Here is a 17,493-nt window from a genome sequence, read left to right on the forward strand (position 1 = left end):
TCCTGCCGAAAGCCTCGCTCCGGAGCCTCCTTGAAGCCTAGCCTGTCCTTTCCTTTTTTTGCAGGGGGCAGATGGGCTGCGACGGTCCCGGCTCACCCCTCCATTCCCCCCACCCCCGAGCGCTGCTCCGAGAGACCCCCTTTTCTCCGGGATTCTGAGAAAAAGAGTGCGAGGCAGGTCCGGTCGCTGGAAAGCAACTCGTGGCTGCATGAAATCCTTTGGAAGGTGGGGGAAAAAAACCCCTCATTTTCATTCATTTCACCCATGGGACAAGAGTTGCCTTCAGAAGTTGTGGGAGCTTCATCACTGGAGGCTTTCAAGAAGAGGCTGGACATCAGTCAGAAATGACGTGGGGTCTCCTGCTTGGGTAGAGGGGGTTGGACTAGATGACCTACAGGGTCCCTTCCAACTCCATTCTGATTGATTGATTGATTCAACCTGGAAACAAGGAGGAATATTCTGATAGGGAGAACAATCAACCCATGGAACAGAAGTTGTGGGAGCTTCATCACTGGATGATGAAGAGACTGGACTGCCATTGGTCAGAAATGGCATAGGGTCTCCTGCTTGGGTGGGAGGGTTGGAGTAGATGACCTCCGAGGTCCCTTCCAACTCTGTTATTCTGTTCTGTATACTAATGCAACAGAAGACAAAATTGCATAATATTTGCCTCTGCGCAACCGGCGTATCGGTGCCCACAGGCGTCCCCAGGGCTTGTTTTTAACGTCCCAGAGATTTTTTCTCTTATTTTTACTAATGTTTTGTATTCTGCATAATCCACATATTCTTTTTTTTTTTTTAAGTTAATGGTCTTTTATTGGAAAAAAGACTAGCATTTACAACTTGGAATGGACATAACTGTACTATCTTGAACATCGATGTTGATAGTTGTGCTGAAGTCCACAGGCCCCTCTGCCAGCTCCAAGGCTCGGTACAGTAAATTTTAAAACTGCAAGAGAGAGAGAGAGAAACAGGGAGAGATGAAGAGGGAGAGAGAGAGAAAGAGAAAGAAAGAGAGGGAGAGAGAGAGAGAGGGAGAGAGAGAGAGAGCATAATCCACATATTCAATGCCTGTTGATTGGGACCTGTTTAACGGCACCGCTTTTAAAAATACAGCTTATGGTTAATAACGTTCTAGTGTGGCACGGAACTATTGCTAGGCTGAGGAACGGGCTGTGGGTTCAAAACAGGTTGATGCTACACAGCTGGATTGTAATGGATGACAGTAGCAATAGCAGTAGACTTATATACCGCTTCATAGGCCCCTCAGGCCTCTCTAAGCGGTTTACAGAGAGTCAGCATATTGCCCCCAACAATCTGGGTCCTCATTTTACCCACCTCGGAAGGATGGAAGGCTGAGTCAACCCTGAGCCGGTGAGATTTGAACCGCCGACCTGCTGATCTAGCAGTAGCCTGCAGTGCTGCATTTAACCACTGCGCCACCTTGGCTCTTGACAGTGAGTTTCAGAGGACGGATAGTCCTTGATTTAGAATGGCTAAACGAAACCTTCGTTTAAGCGAGTTTTGCCCCGTTGGGTATCCATTCTTGCCACGGTCGTTAAATGAATCGCTGCAGTTGTTAAGTTAGTAACGCGGTTGTTAAGTGAATCTGGCTTCCCCCCCCCCCGTTGACTTTGTTGCCAGGAGGTTGCGAAAGCTGAGCGCTGCAACCGCCATAAGTATGAGTCAGTTGCCCAGCATCTGAATTCTGATCACATGACCATGGGGGAAATGATGCTGCAACGGTCATAAGTGGGGGGAACAGCCATAATTCCCCTTTTTTTTTTGGTGCTGTTGTAACTTTGGTCACTAAACAAGCTGTTGTAAATTAAGGACTCCTGTACAATACAACTTTTCAGCCGAGAAAGAAAATCACAGCAGTCTGACTAGAATCACTGAACATAAATATAGACAGTGTTTCTCAACCTTGGCTACTTGAAGATGTCCGGACTTCAACTCCCAGAATTCCCCAGCCAGCATTCGCTGGCTGGGGAATTCTGGGAGTTGAAATCCGGACATCTTCAAGTGGCCAAGGTTGAGAAACACTGATATACAATCTGATGCATGTTCAATTAGGAGTAAGTTCTTCTGTCTTTGCCCATATTCAGTGGGGTTCCTTTTTCCTCTGAAAATGCAATTCCGAGCACTTTTGCTTCGGGATTCAATTCCACTAACTCAAATGGGATTTATTTCTGAGGAAGTCATATACATAACGGACGGCTTGTTGATAGGCTGAATCTTGCTTGTTTTATTTATTTATTTGTAAAATTTATATGCCGCCCAATCCCGAAGTTTACAAAAAAGAGAGAGAGGGAAAAAAAGACACATAACGAACACATAACAAAAAAATAAAGACGTTTCATGAACCAAACTAGCTAACATCATCAGTGCTCGTGATGTTAGCACTGACTAACACTGATGGTGTTACCCAGTTTGGGTCTGCAAGAAACGTCTGCAAGAAAACAAGCGTGTCCAGAGAGCACCAAAGACCCCCCCCCTTTCATGTCAACCCTGAGCTACGAATATTGTCTTTTATTAATATACAGGTTGAATCTCATGACGTCACCGCCAAGGCAGGCAGCCAAGGAGCCTTGTGGGAATGACTCATCATTGCTCTGACTCAATGCATTTTTAAAAATCGATCGTCATTAAAGATTCACCAGAGTCTGTCACATTGCTGCCACGAAGAAAGAGCCATTGCTATCGGCTTATTATAGCATCTGCAATACAGGACTCTCAATGTTTCAGGTTTAGCCACAATTAAATCCAAAAGATCACAATTAAAACCTTGCTTGATGTCACCTGCACGCTTTGGTTTTCAGGGATGGTCCAAAATTTTGTGGGGGGTCAAATGCTTCCTCCTCGCCTCTCCACCCCCCTCCCCGACGGAAACGTACACCAAAACAAGTCAAATGATTTTTAGGATGTGAAGTCAGACAATGCTGCAATCTTTTCTTCCCATCACTGGGAAATTAAGCTATGGGAAAGAGCTATGGGCTCTCAACCTTCAAAGGTGAAACTTGGTGGTATTTAATGCTAACGTCACAGATGTTTTCCATATTCTCTTTGAAAGCTCAGTATCTTCCATCTTATACTAACTATCCTTAAAAGAATATTTTCCAATGCTTCACGCCTGAATTCTTCTTAAACCAGGCTTTCAAATAGTTATTTCAATTAATTTATTTAAACCATTTCTATAGCTGCCCATCTTATAACCAGTGCTGGACAGCTCCCAATCAAACTCTCCTCCTAAAATTCATACCCGTTGATGTCAAACATCTAAAATGTGCCTTTTAGCCCTAATAGATGCCGAAGGCAGGGAAAGGAATTGAGTTTATAGAGTGCATTTGATATGTAATAACAGATTATCCGATAGGGACAGGAAAGATGGCGCTAAGCCCCAACAAACCAGCTATTTCATGGTTTAACGCAACATTTGCTCCAGGCTTCCTAGTTCAAAAGCAGCTAAATTTGACAGAGGTGTGATTCATTGCAGGTGGTGGACGTAGGCATCCAGGGCAATTTACAATCATCTCACGTGTGTGATGTGCCATATACATGACACCACTTATTAGCAATTGCAGTTCTCGCATACGTCTGTCAAAGTCATCTTCCTTATTGTGCACACTCACTCACACACCCATTCTCTTCCTGCCAGGTGAATATGCCCTTCAGTAGAAACCGGGTCAAACAGCATCACATAAAGAATGCCTAATGTTGGATACATGGGAAAGAATATGGGTAACAAATGTGAAATTTACACAAGCTCAAAACCTGAGAGAAAATTTTTATAAGATGTTCTATAGATGGCATTTAGATCCTAAAAAGTTGGCTTCTATGTATCCGAATGTACAGCCTAAATGTTGGAGGTGTGGTTCTCTCGATGCTACATATTTTCATATATGGTGGACCTGCCAAAAGGTTAAGGTATTCTGGATAAAAATATGGTGGATCATGCAAAATATCTTTAAAAGGAGGATAAAGTTTACTCCTCAGTTATTCTTACTAGGTATATGTACTGACTTTACAGTGGTAGAGACTAACTTGACTCTGCACCTAATAACGGCAGCAAGACTGTTGGTGGCACAATACTGGAAGAAGGAAGACTTGCCTACAATCCAAGAATGGACATTGAAAGTCACAAACTTAGCCGAGATGGCTAAAATATCGGCATATCTTAAAGACCACTCAAATGAGAGATATAAATGAGACTGGAAAAAATGGATTGACTATATACAAAATAAATACGGGACCAAGAAACTCCAGTTAGCCTATGCTTAAGATCAGAAATGATTTAAATGGTTTAAAGTTAGCTCGGCAAGAAGAAGCTAAGATCAATGTAGAGATGTCATTAACTTCTTTATTTCTTTTTTCTCAATAGATTTTAGACTGTGTTTGTTAAAAACCTACCGGGTACGGGTTCTGGGAAGTCAGGGGGGTGGGAAGGAGGAGGGGGGTTGGGGGGAGGGAGGGAGGGGTATACATTAGGCTAGACAAGAATTTGGTGGTAGACTAGAACTATTTGACACACACAAAAATTGTACTCCGATGTCTTATTGATTGAGGAATGATGAAATGTTTGTTTGAAAAGAAAAGAAAACTTTTGAACAGAAGACCTCCGAGGTCCCTTCCAAAAAGAAAACAAGAAGTGATGCCAAGGAGTGGTCCATTTTATGCATTTCTTTTTTATTCTTCAGATGCGAAGGAAATATGCCAAAGGACTCTTCAAGTCTCTGTGCCAACAACAGCAGCCTTATGGCTTTCGTTATTTGCTGGGTTGTGTAGTCTTCCACTCTGAGAGGAGTCCCGTAGCAACCTGCCCCTTTGCTCCAAAGGGGTTTGAAGGATGGGCTTTTGACTCTCTTTGGGACAATCCCGGTATGTTCCCCCACCCACCCACCCCCAGCCAGTCCTTGCAATGAGGATCTGCAAGTCCCATGGAAGAAGAAGCAGATGACGAGCATGTCCGTTGCAAGCATTATGGAGCATTATGCGCCACAGGAAATCCTTGGCTTTGGAGTAACCAGGAATGAAGAGCCGGAACATGGCAGCTGCCCTAGGGATCCCCAGTGGGGAGACAGATGGACGCCAGAGCATCCCATGTGGGCTTTCAGCAGCCAGAAGTGAAAAGCTCTGAATGATGTGCAAAATAAAAAAAGCAGACGTGAACGAAATAAATAACCCGAAAAACAGAATATGCCAAGGAGAGGAGCCTGGGGGGGAGTGAATCTTCCAGCATCTGCCGTAGGCCAGGCTAGTTGAGGATGAGGATGATGGGCTCTGTAGTCCAGTCCCCTGGAAGGCAAAAAAGGGGAGTGCGTATATAGCAGTGTTTCTCAACCTTGGCAACTTGAAGATGTCCGGACTTCAACTCCCAGAATTCCCCAGCCAGCGAATGCTGGCTGGGGAATTCTGGGAGTTGAAGTCCGGACATCTTCAAGTTGCCAAGGTTGAGAAACACTGGTATATAGGGACACTTCATGCCAGAGTGATGGGGGTTGGAAGTTGCATTTGTAACATAATCAACACCCTGGAAACTGAGGGAGGATGGAAAGACATCAGGACACCTAGCCGGTTCAGCACGATGGGCTTGTGCTCCCCAAAACCTGGCACGTCAACAGGGCTAGGCCTCTTCCTCCTCTTCTGAGTCGCCATGGTAACCACGGCGGCCGGGAGGAGAGAAGCTTGTGCGCGACCTGCGCAAGCGCGCTGGCCTCCTCCTCCTCCTCGCCTGCAGACGCAGGGCCGGGGACGGCCGACTGCGCAGGCGCAGCTGAAGCCCAAGGAGGAGCCGCGGCCTACTGCTTCTGCTTCGTCCTGCCTGTGACGTCAGAGGCCGGGAGGCGGGGCGGCCCGGGTCAGCTGACCGCGGGAGGGCGGGGGGGGGCAGGAGGAGGAGGAGGTCGGGCGCCGCTGAGGAGGCCGCAGAGACGCTGAGGGGAGCCGCCGCCGCCGCCGCGATGCCCTCGGAGAAGAGCTTCAAGCAGCGACGCTCCTTCGGTGGGCCCGGGGGCAGGCGGGCTGGTGTGTGTGTTTGTGGGGGGGGAAGGCTTTCCCCGTCTGGGGCGGCTGCGGGCGATGGGAGTTGGAGTCCTCCCTGAGGAAGACCGAGAGGGGGGGGGAGGAAGGATTGAGGAGGGGGCTCTACGCGTAGCTCTGATCCCGCTTTCCTTGGATCCCAGGTCCTTGCCCCCCCCCACACACAACAGCCCTGCGGAGTAGGCCGGGAGGGAGGGGAGGGGAGGGGGAGAGAGGGGCCTCCCCCCCGCCCTTTTTGCCTGGCTCCTGGTCTCCCCCTCCCCCCCCGGCCAGAAAGGACCGAGGGGGGGGTCAGTGGAGGAAGGATCCCCCCCACTGGGCATCCAAAAAGACCCTTCCCCCCCCCACGACCCCTCCTTTTCTCCAGGAAGCCCCCAGCCTGGCATCTTCTGCCCCCCCCTTCGCTCCCCCTGAGACTATTGAGGACTGCAGCCCCCTCCCCAAGACCGTCTCCCCCCCCCCCCGCCCAGCTCTCTTGGTGTGATGGGGAGACAGCTAAAAGCCCTCCCAATATCCTGAACCCCCCCCCCCCCGCCCAGGGATGCCTCTCCATGAAGATCCCCCCCCCCCACTTTCAATTAAACCAAGCCTGGAGCTAGTGGGAGGGGGGGCATGCCAGTGCACGGCCTGTTTGTGCGGCTTCTTGGTAGGTATCCAGGCGTAAACAGGTCTGGTGCCCGTCACTTCCGCCTGGCAGGCGGGCATCGTGGGCTGCCGGGCACACCTTCCCTGGGAGCCTGGAGGGGGCAGCGGGTTTGCAAGTGCCGGTCAAGGTTAGGAGGATGTGTGGGTCAGTCGGGTCATCTGGGTGATGGGGCGGGTGGCAGGGGCTGCTGCTGGCACCTTTTATTTGCTCTCCTTCCTCTGCGATGGCGGGGGGGGGGGGGGGGAGAATAGTCCTGCAGTTGCCCAGGGGACCATCTGCTTCCTGGGCAATGCCAGGGCTCCATGAAGCGAATGCAAATCCTTTCCTAGTAAGAAGACCTGATGGGCACCTCTGAAAGCACTGGGTTAGTTGTTGTGGTTGTGGAAAAGTTGAATCACAGGTGATTATTTCACTAATTGCCTGGGTGACGGCAATACTCAGTGGCAGGTGACTTCTGGCGGATCAGAGGCTGAAAAGCGGAAGAAAACATTGAGCATTATACCCTCCTCCCTAAAAATAAAAAATAAAAATGGGTTTAACGATTGGGAGGAGAAAAGAAAGAATTCAACGCCTGCAAGACTTGGGAATGGGTTTGTTTTCCACCGGAGTTTGAATTCCAGCTGCTAAATGGCATAATCGAGGCTTTAAATGTGATTCTCTTTCTCTTCCTCCCTCTCTCTTTTGCATAAGACGACTCTGTTTTGAGCTGAGTTGATTTTGTTTTTGTTCTGCCTAAACTGGTTTTCCTGCTTGTCTGGCAAGGCAGAAGAAGGGCTGGCACTTCGCTTTGTTTTTGTGCTGCTGAAAATGAAAGTAAAGGTCACATTTGCTGTTTGTTTTCGTTTAGGAAATGAGCAATGCAAATATAGGCCCATATCAGGGGGCGGGGAAGAGGAAATCTTTCTTAGAACCTCTGGGGCAGTGTTTCTCAACCTTGTCAACTTGAAGATGTCCGGACCAATGCAAATATAGGCCCATATCAGGGGGCGGGGAAGAGGAAATCTTTCTTAGAACCTCTGGGGCAGTGTTTCTCAACCTTGTCAACTTGAAGATGTCCGGACTTCAACTCCCAGAATTCGCTGGCTGGGGAATTCTGGGAGTTGAAGTCCGGACATCTTCAAGTTGACAAGGTTGAGAAACACTGTCCTAACCACTGCTGGGGAATTCTGGGAGTTGAAATCCGGACATCTTCAAGTTGACAAGGTTGAGAAACACTGCTCTGGGGCATAGCACTACAAATAACCATTAGCCACCTTTATTTTTTGAAGAGGTTCATATGTTCAAGTGTGCAGTTGATTTTAAACAAGCTTAATTGGTTTCTTTTTGAACTTGGCAATGACTTTCCTTTTCCCCTTTTAGAACAAAGAATAGAAGATGTCAGACTTATTCGCGAACAGCATCCAACAAAGATACCGGTGAGTTGGCTTCAGCCTGGTCTGCCTAATGGTGAGACTCAATTAACAGTATCGGCAGTATTTGGGGGGGGCGGAAGGGGTTAACACTTTCAGTTGATGTAGTCGTAATTAGTGGAAGATACTTTGCCCTGCCTTGTTTATCTTAAAGAAGGATATGCATTTGTTTTGCTCCAGAGCTCAATATCCGATTGCAGCAATTCTTTTAATGTGTAACTGACTGGAGAAAGGAAATGGACTGAAATAAACAGGGAGAACTGCATTCACAAGCTTCTGATTTATTTTGAGAGAGGGCGATCTAGGGGTTCCCAACCTTTTCCATGCCCCACACCCCTTGAATGCTTCTGATAGAGCCAAGAGCCAAGGTGGCGCAGTGGTTAAATGCAGCACTGCAGGCTACTGCTAGATCAGCAGTTCAGCGGTTCAAATCTCACCGGCTCAGGGTTGACTCAGCCTTCCATCCTTCCGAGGTGGGTAAAATGAGGACCTGGATTGTTGTTGGGGGCAATATGCTGACTCTGTAAACCGCTTAGAGAGGGCTGAAAGCCCTATGAAGCGGTATATAAGTTTACTGCTATTGCTATTGATATATTCTCGCACCCCTTACAAAAGTAAATAATTATACCCATATAATTATGCATATACACTATAATTTTGAAACTTCTCAACCCAAGTTTTTCCACCCCCTGGAATGTTGTCCTATATCCCCGGTGGGGGAACTCCTGATCTGGAGCAAGAGAATCATCCCTTCCTGTCTTTCTCCAGGGCGGTTTGAAGCTGCTCTACTGCAATGCGCTCTACATGGGGCAGCCCTTGAAGAGCATTCAGAGACTTCAGCTCGTCCAGAATGCAGCCGCGCGAGCGATTGTGGGTGCACCTCGGTACACCCACGTTACACCTATCCTCCGCGAGCTGCACTGGTTACCGATTGGTCTCCGGATACGCTTCAAGGTGCTAGTCGTCACTTATAAAGCCCTTCATGGTATTGGACCTGGGTACTTGAGAGGCCGCCTGCTGCCAATTACCTCCCACAGGCCCATTAGATCGCACAGGGTTGGCCTCCTCCGGGTGCCGTCTACCAGGCAATGCCATCTGGCTACCACCCGGGGGAGGGCCTTCTCTGTGGCGGCTCCGGCCCTTTGGAACGAGCTCCCCGCAGAGATTCAGACCCTCACTTCTCTCCAGGCCTTCCGCAAAGCCGTCAAAACCTGGCTGTGTCGGCAGGCCTGGGGATGATGAGTTCCCTTCCCCTCTCAAATCGTGTGGCTGTTGGTTGTTTTAAATTCCCTTGTACTTTTTTGTTGTAGTTCTTTGTGTCTCCCTTCCCCTCCCTTGGGTTTGTGCGCCGCCCTGAGTCCCGCCGGGAATAGGGCAGCATATAAATAAAATGAACCTTGAACCTTGAAGCTCCTTTTTGCTAATTCAGTAAGACGTTCTTGATCATGTTTCTGTGGACTTTTGAGTGAAAACTCAAAGATTGCGTGCCACAAAGGGATCACAAGTATTCTTCTATAGCAGTGTTTCTCAACCTTGGCAACTTGAAGATGTCTGGACTTCAACTCCCAGAATTCCCCAGCCAGCGAATGCTGGCTGGGGAATTCTGGGAGTTGAAGTCCAGACATCTTCAAGTTGCCAAGGTTGAGAAACACTGTTCTATAGAACCATTGCAAAACAGCAGCAGAAGCATCACTGCAAAGTAATTTTTGTAGTAGCCCATCCAAATGAATAAAGCCCTATTAGGTGTTGAAGTGTCTGGGAAAGAAGTGATGCCAATGCTGAAAACTGGTAGCCCTTCTCAATAACAACATTCCCAAAGAGCTGTTGCAGATCTTCAGTAGTTGGGAAGGAAATACAGAAGACTTCCAAAACTTTTGAGAGCTTGTGTGGGAAATAAGGAAACAATGCTAAGGACTGGGCAGGTCAGGCAGAGGCAATAACAGAACAACACGAGTTGGAAGGGACCCTGGAGGTCTTCTAGTCCAACCCCCTGCTTAGGCAGGAAGCCCTGTTATCATTTCAGACAAATGGTTGTCCGGTCTCTTCTTAAGAACCTCCAGGGTTCTTGAGCACTGAATCCGAAAACCCCAAATAGTTCTGTCCGCAAGGATTTCCCAAAGACCTTGGGGCCCCATCTGCTTCTGTTGACTTTGGCCTTTTGCTGCCCCCGTGCCAAGAGGGGCTTGGGCAGGCCTTGGCAGGGACAGAGCATCGGAGTTAAGGGTATTCTCTGAATGGATTGCCTCTTTCTGGGTTAAACTGGCCCACATTTCTGTGCTGTAGGTTTCTGTACCTAGCATAGAGGTGGGCTGCCTCCTGAACGTGTTACCCATTTTATCCTGAGCCTGTTTCAGGGAACTTTATATAAATAAACTTATCTAAATCTAAATCTATCTAAGGGATGCAGTTGCTTTAAAGAACATCTGGCGGGCTTTGTTAAGAACATGCAAATGGAAGGACCACGGCCAGCAAGGACAACATTGAAAGAGGGGAAATTAAAAGGGGGATTTCCATCCTCCTTGCCAAAGCAGAATGCCTCTCTGGTCCAGTAACAGGCCCATAGAGGGTGCATCTGTGCTTGCCTGATAATGCTGGCTCAAATGTTTGTGCAATTCTTGGGTAAATCCCATTGCTGGCGGTGTGCAATTCGGGGAACCAGAAAGTGGCCACTATTTTTAAGTTCCCCTGCTCACTGCAAAATATGAAACACTCATATACTTGAGAGACCGCCTGCTGCCAATTACCTCCCACAGACCCATTAGATCTCACAGGGTTGGCCTCCTCCGGGTTCCGTCTACCAGCCAATGCCACCTGGCTACTACCCGGGGGAGGGCCTTCTCTGTGGCAGCTCCAGCCCTCTGGAACGAACTCCCCGCAGGGGTTCGGACCCTCACCTTTCTCCAGGCCTTCCGAAAAGCCGTCAAAACCTGGCTGTGTCGGCAGGCCTGGGGTTGATGAGTTCCCCTCCCCTCTCGACTTGTGTGGTTGTGTGATTCTTGCCTATTTTAATTACTTGTATTCTGTTCTATGTTCCCCTTTTCCCCTTTTGAGTTGTTCGCCGCCCTGAGTCCCTCCCGGAGAAAGGTGGCATACAAATAATAAAATTCAATTCAATTCATTTTCCAGTCATGTTCCCTATCAGAGCAAGGAGCAAAATCCAGAATAGCCTGACTGGCTATTGTCAGCATTATAGACCAGCTGGGGGGGGCTTAACCTCCACCCCCTTCCTGCCCTTCTCTCTGGATTGTCCAGATCAGTGGCTGATTAGGCTACCCCTCCCCCCCCTTAAGGGGGGTCTTCCATGTAGACCAATCTGCAGAGTCTTTTGCCCCTGATCTGTTTGCAATTTCAAGGAAGGAATTCAGGTCAAGCTGCATGGAGAGACTCCTGAAAGGCCATTGGATGCAGCTGCTGAGATGGGCCTTGGCAAGGTTTAAAATTTACCGACCTCTCCATCATGAAAGTAACCTAGCAGAATCCGCCATCTTTGAGAATAGCTTGCTAACTGAAGAGTGTCTGGAGTTGGATGAGGGAGTAATTTTCTGTCGAATAAAGCAGTAACTAATTAAGGAATCACTGTGCATTCCTTCATCTTCTTTGTTAACACAGTACTTAGAATCCACCCCATCTTCAGGGATCGCGGGCTGTTTGCAACATCAAATGGAGGGGAAACACAACAAAAAATTCTAGATGAGAATTAGTACAAGAAAACAAAAATCAAAGCCCGGTAAAATTCAAGATAGGTATCATCATCAGCCAAAATTAAAATCAGCTTATTTTATTTTTTTCCCCCTTTTTTCCCTCAGTGCCAAACGCAGCAGAAAATTATCCAATTCTGTTTCCTTTCTAAACACACAGCCTTTGTATAGAATCAATGAAAACTGTTATTTTACAGAACATTGATCTTTAGGTTTGAAGCCCAAATAATCTCTTTTTGTTTCCTTTTCTTTCCAAAAAGAACTTGACAATGGAAGAAGGAGTCACATCTAGTTCCATTTTTATACCTGTCATATGATCTCTTTAGTCAAATCAACACTGGCCTATCTTAAGTAATGGCAGCAGTTCTGCTTTAAATAGGCTTGCATAATCTCTCTCAATGGCACTTTTCTGTTTCTCAATGACAAAAACGTAAATTAAGTTAGCCCCCCTTTTGCTTAACCACTTATAAGGAACAAGCATTGTCCTGTTAATAGCATTCAGATTTGATTTTTCTTCTGGGGCTGTATTTATAAACGGCATCATTTCCTCAGTGGCCTCAAAGTGCAAAGATAATTTCTTTGCAAATGTTGGAAGGATGAGGAAGATCTCTGGTGCTTTTGATTTAAAACATCACTTTTGCTACTTCCATGGTTTCTCCTGCAATCTTTCTTCTCTTGTTTTAAACCTATTGTGATCATTCTGGACACCCTTTAGCAGTTTTCATTAAAATAAAGGCAACTATGTAAAGTCATGAACATCGATTCACTTTTTGTGTTGTTCAAGGTGTTGGTTTTAAATACTGCCGTGTAGGAAATCACAGAAAATATGTAGTACCCATTGGCATGGTTTGGAAAAACGTTGTTCCATTTTGTGCCAACCCAGATATAAAGTGTGAATTTAAAGTGGCACGTCTATCGCATTCCCAACGTTTGTTTCTACTCTTGGCATCTTTTCCAGGTAATTATCGAAAGATATAAAGGAGAAAAGCAGCTTCCCGTTCTGGACAAAACAAAATTTCTGGTCCCAGATCACGTCAACATGAGTGAGCTTATCAAGATAATCAGGTATTTAACCCGTAATCATTTGCATGCAGATTCACTTTTTGCGAGGCCTAAGAAACAAAAGCCTTCCTTACTTTGGGACCATCGGATTTTATTGGGACTCTGTTATCTAAGAACTTTTAAGAATTATTGTTCCACACTATTAAGCCGGTGCTAAGCCAAGACCAGCTACCGTAGTGGATAACTCAGCTAGGATTCCACAAGGCTCAGCTGACTTGCGGCAGAAGCCAGATCTTAAAACACGGCCTATGCTTACTCAGGGGTAAAGCTGCAGAGGCACAGATGCTGTTGGGCTTTGATTTTAAAAAAGATTTTATTTAGTTCATGGTTGCCCCAAAGGGGCTTTTTCCCAAAAGGCAACAGGATTTCCTTGGTTTTTTTCCCGTGAAAACGTTGTGCTTCTCATCCAAGAAGTTTCTTCCGCTCTAACCGAAGAACTGTTCCACACCTGTTTACACTCAGATTGAGGTGACTCTGAGGATGCAGATAAACCCCCAAACGGCCTCAACGACTCCCAGAGAGCGTCCCACCTTCGGAGTAGATGACTCCGAAGGCTATAAACCCTTCCATTTCCCCACCAGAACTGAAGAAGCTGCTCGGATGAGGAGCGAAACGTTTTCGAAGGGACAAACCAAGGAAATCCTGTCGCCTTTTGGAAAAGCACATTTGGGTGCTAAACAAATAAGCTGAGCTAAATAAAAGCTCCACATACCACTGCTGCTTGGGATTGAGAAGGGACCTGGGGGGGAGTGTCTATTCCAACCTGAGCGAACAAGATGGAATCTGGGGGGAAAAACCCCAGGATCCATTCAATGTATTGATGGGAAGGGGAAGGATTTTGCTTTATCAGCCCGTTCAAAATCTAGTGAGCAGCCTTTGTGAGCCTGCCTGGCTTTCGTCCTGGCGGTGGCAGGTACCGAGGTGGCGCAGTGGTTAGGGCGCAGCACTGCAGGCCACTTCAGCTGACTGTTATCTGCAGTTCAGCGGTTCTAATCTCACCGGCTCAGGGTTGACTCAGCCTTCCATCCTTCCGGGGTGGGTGAAATGTGGGGGTGATATGCTGACTCTGTAAACCGCTTAGAGAGGGCTGAAAGCCCTATGAAGCAGTATATAAGTCTAACTGTTATTGTTATTGCTATCTATCTATCTATCTATCTATCTATCTATCTCTATATCTCTATCTATCTATCTATCTATCTATCTATCTGATTGTTGGGGGCGATATGCTGACTCTGTAAACCGCTTAGAGAGGGCTGAAAGCCCTATGAAGCGGTATATAAGTCTAACTGCTATTGTTATTGCTATCTCTCTCTCTCTCTCTCTCTCTCTCTATCTATCTATTTCTATATCTCTGTCTGTCTATCTATCTATCTATCTATCTATCTATCTATCTATCTATCTATCTATCTATCTATCTATCTATCTGATTGTTGGGGGTGATATGCTGACTCTGTAAACCGCTTAGAGAGGGCTGAAAGCCCCATAAAGCGGTATATAAGTCTAACTGCTATTGCTACCCAGTCCCTGGAGGGCTGCTGAAAAGGGAGAGGCTGAGAAATGCTTGGGAAGAGCAGCTTAGTTAAGTGGTCAGTTCTGGATGCGATAAAGCGGAGGAGGCGGTGGTCATCCTCTCGGGAGTTCCCGAGGCCAGGCCGGGCGCTGCGGGTGCCGCTGTTGGAGGCCCACTTCTCCTCTTCCCTTCCAGACGGCGACTGCAGCTGAATTCCAACCAAGCGTTCTTCTTACTGGTGAACGGACACAGCATGGTGAGCGTCTCCACGCCCATCTCGGAGGTGTACGAAAGCGAAAAGGACGAAGACGGATTCTTGTACATGGTCTACGCCTCTCAGGAAACGTTTGGCATGAAGCCCTCCGTGTAAACACCTTGCCCCCTCGGCCTTGTAGCCTAGCCTAGTTTTTGCCCTCCCCTGCCCTGCCCTTTCCCCTCCCCTGCCCCTTCGCCCAGGAAAAAGGGATGTCGCGCCACTGATCTGCTCAGAGTAGTTGTGCTTTGCGGGATGCTCTCAAATGTCCTTTTCCTTTTTTTTTGTTTGTAAATATTTAAGAGATGAGCGCCAGTACGGACAAGCGGCCCGGCTTCGTAGACTCGCTATTCGTTTGCACAGGCATACTTGCTTTTTAAAAGCCTCTGGAATTGGAGCAAGATTCCATAACCTGCATGTTGACAATAGTAATAATAATTTTAAAAAAATATGTTGGCGTTACTCCAAATCATAGGAACTGGGCTAAGTGTTAAAAAAAAAGTAGCCAACTGAAAATACATCTGTGTGATATTATCCTGTTTAATTTATGTTTCAGCTCCTTAAAAAACTGCTTTTCCTCAAAAGGTAGGAAAGTTTGCCTCTTCCGGCTTCTTGGTGTTTGGAAAAATCGGTGCACGTGGGGGGGGGAGTGGGGGGGGGGAAGAAGAGAGAGAGGGGTTAATTCCCTGGTATTGCTGCTTCAGTCAATATCAGCAAAGCACCGGATTGCTAACTATAACTATATACCAAGCATAGCTTTAGTTTAGGAAGTGTGTATTTTAAAAAATTAGGCTATGTATTTAACAGTTAAGAACATTACTCTAATATATTTGTATTCTGTCATGCATCTTTTTTTTAAAAAAACCGAATCCGCCCATCTGGCCCTCCCGAAGGGGGCTTCCTTTTATCCTTCAAATGGTGATAACAGATGCAAGCCATCAGGCGCGAGCTTTTTAGCCATTACAATTGTGTCTTTTTTGTGCACATCTTATGTATCTTCATCTTTTTACCCGGAGTTCTTGAACTGGGACAGGTAGAAAGAAGATTGAATCTGCGTTGCATCCGTCACTGAAAAAAACCTTGGTTTCCTTCAGTTTTAATTTCACACTGAACATAAATTTCACTTTATTAAAGTCTAGACTGTATCTAAAATGACCCAAGAGTGCGTGTGGATTCGATGGCTACAACTACGTACCTGATGCAGGTTAACTGGATTTCCATTTTGTTGTGGAGTCCTGTGCGGAATCATCTGAGAGATCCGCTTGGAATCCTCAGAAATGGCAAGGTTGGTGGGGGTGCAGGTGGGATGGGGCTCCAGAGAGCTCACTTCCATCAAGAAATCCTGCTAAAATCTCCGTCCATTGAAAGACTCGGCCTTCTAGCCAGCTTGGGATTCACCTGTTCAGGCTTTGGTTTCAAAGCCTGTGAGATCTCATTGTAAACATGCGATGCCTCCTGCGCAACCTAGGTTCTACATAGAGACGGCCCTTTCAAGTACGGGACAGCTGCGTCTTGTTGCTTTCTTTGGAAAGAGTTGTCGTGGGTGCTGCCCCCCAATTGGTTGCAAGGTGGTTTTGAAGAAGCCCATCCAATATCTGGCCCCGTTGTTCCTGTGTTATGAATGTGGCTGTGGACTTTTTCAAAATTGAAACCCAGTTATGTTATTTAACACGGCACTGGGAAATTGGCGCAGCTGCCTCTGGCCTGGTTGCTTGGAAGCAGGACTGCTCAAATCTCTACATGGGGCTGCCCCTGAAGAGTGTTCGAAGACTGCAGTTGGTCCAGAATGCAGCCGCGCGAGCGATATTGTGTGTACCTAGATACACCCACGTTACACCCATCCTCCGCGAGCTGCACTGGCTCCCCATTGGTCTCCGGACACGCTTCAAGGTGCTAATCGTTACTTTTAAAGCCCTACATGGTTTAGGACCTGGCTACCTGAGAGACTGCCTCCTGCCAATTACCTCCCAACGACCAACAAGATCGCATAGGTTGGGCCTCCTCCGGGTGCCGTCGATCGGACAATGCCGGCTGGCGGCCCCCCGGGGGAGAGCCTTCTCTGTAGCTGCACTGGCCCTGTGGAACGAACTACCTGTAGAGATCCGGACCCTCACCACTCTCCCGGCCTTCCGTAAAGCCACCAAGGCCTGGCTGTTCCGGCAGGCCTGGGGCTATTGATCAATGTCCAGCCCCACCTACACTGAATGGATGATGTGCAATTTTAATAATTGTATCTTTAAAATTGTTAAATGCTTTTATCTTGCCTGTAAGCCGCCCAGAGTCCCAAGGGAGTGGGCGGCATACAAATTTTATTAAATTGAAATTGGAAATTGAAATCTCGGGCCACCGTTGCTGCTAACTGGGCTGGGTGGGATTTCTGAGCCACGAGTCCAATGCAACAAGAAAAAAGTGGACTCCCAAAGGAAGGACACGCCTGGCCAGAGGATTCCGGCAGGGGTCCCACTTCCTGGGCCACGGATTGGTACAGGTGCGTGGCCTGTTAGGTAGACAGTGCCACACAACTGGAGATGAGCAGGCGGTGAGCAAAACTGCACACATGGACTGCAGGTTAAGCCCTCCGCTCCCTGTCTAGGGGGAAAAAATGGTATTTCACGAAAACAGTCTGTGGTGCCCAAAGGGTTGGGGGCACCCGCTGGATTACCATACAGCCTGGCCTTGCCTTCTCCTGGGGAAAGCAAAGCCAAGTCCAGTGCAGTTTGCCTACAAGTCCCACTTGTGAAGGTGCCCTCTGCCAGTCTGTGGCTGACAGCAATTAGCCAGCTCCAGGCGTTATCATCTTTCGCCCCACGGGGAGTGAGGTGGGGGGGAAAAACCCCATCAACAAGGATAACTGGAAAGACACTGCGGTCTTTTAT

The 17,493-nt window shown here is 47.5% G+C and overlaps 1 protein-coding gene across 1 annotated transcript; it reads left to right on the plus strand.

Moving 5' to 3' along the window:
- Nucleotides 1-5,884: 5,884 nt before the first annotated feature.
- Nucleotides 5,885-15,772, plus strand: MAP1LC3B (microtubule associated protein 1 light chain 3 beta). The gene is made up of 4 exons (XM_087729116.1): nt 5,885-6,000; nt 8,045-8,100; nt 12,751-12,857; nt 14,560-15,772. Exons 1-4 carry the CDS (start codon nt 5,961-5,963, stop codon nt 14,732-14,734), a joined length of 378 nt encoding a protein of 125 aa, XP_087585242.1. The 5' UTR covers nt 5,885-5,960; the 3' UTR covers nt 14,735-15,772.
- The last annotated feature ends 1,721 nt before the right edge of the window (nt 15,773-17,493 follow it).

This window comes from Thamnophis sirtalis, unplaced genomic scaffold (assembly GCF_051295495.1).
Source record: "Thamnophis sirtalis isolate CommonGarterSnake01/CBP01778 unplaced genomic scaffold, rThaSir2_p1.2 scaffold_14, whole genome shotgun sequence".
Classification (NCBI taxonomy): domain Eukaryota; kingdom Metazoa; phylum Chordata; class Lepidosauria; order Squamata; family Natricidae; genus Thamnophis; species Thamnophis sirtalis.

Excerpts from the sequence above, each read along its gene's own strand:
- MAP1LC3B (XM_087729116.1), top strand. The coding sequence starts at position 5,961 with ATGCCCTCGGAGAAGAGCTTCAAGCAGCGACGCTCCTTCG. Across the intron at positions 6,001-8,044 it reads CAAGCAGCGACGCTCCTTCG|AACAAAGAATAGAAGATGTC; the intron begins GTGGGCCCGGGG and ends TTCCCCTTTTAG. Across the intron at positions 12,858-14,559 it reads GAGCTTATCAAGATAATCAG|ACGGCGACTGCAGCTGAATT; the intron begins GTATTTAACCCG and ends CTTCCCTTCCAG.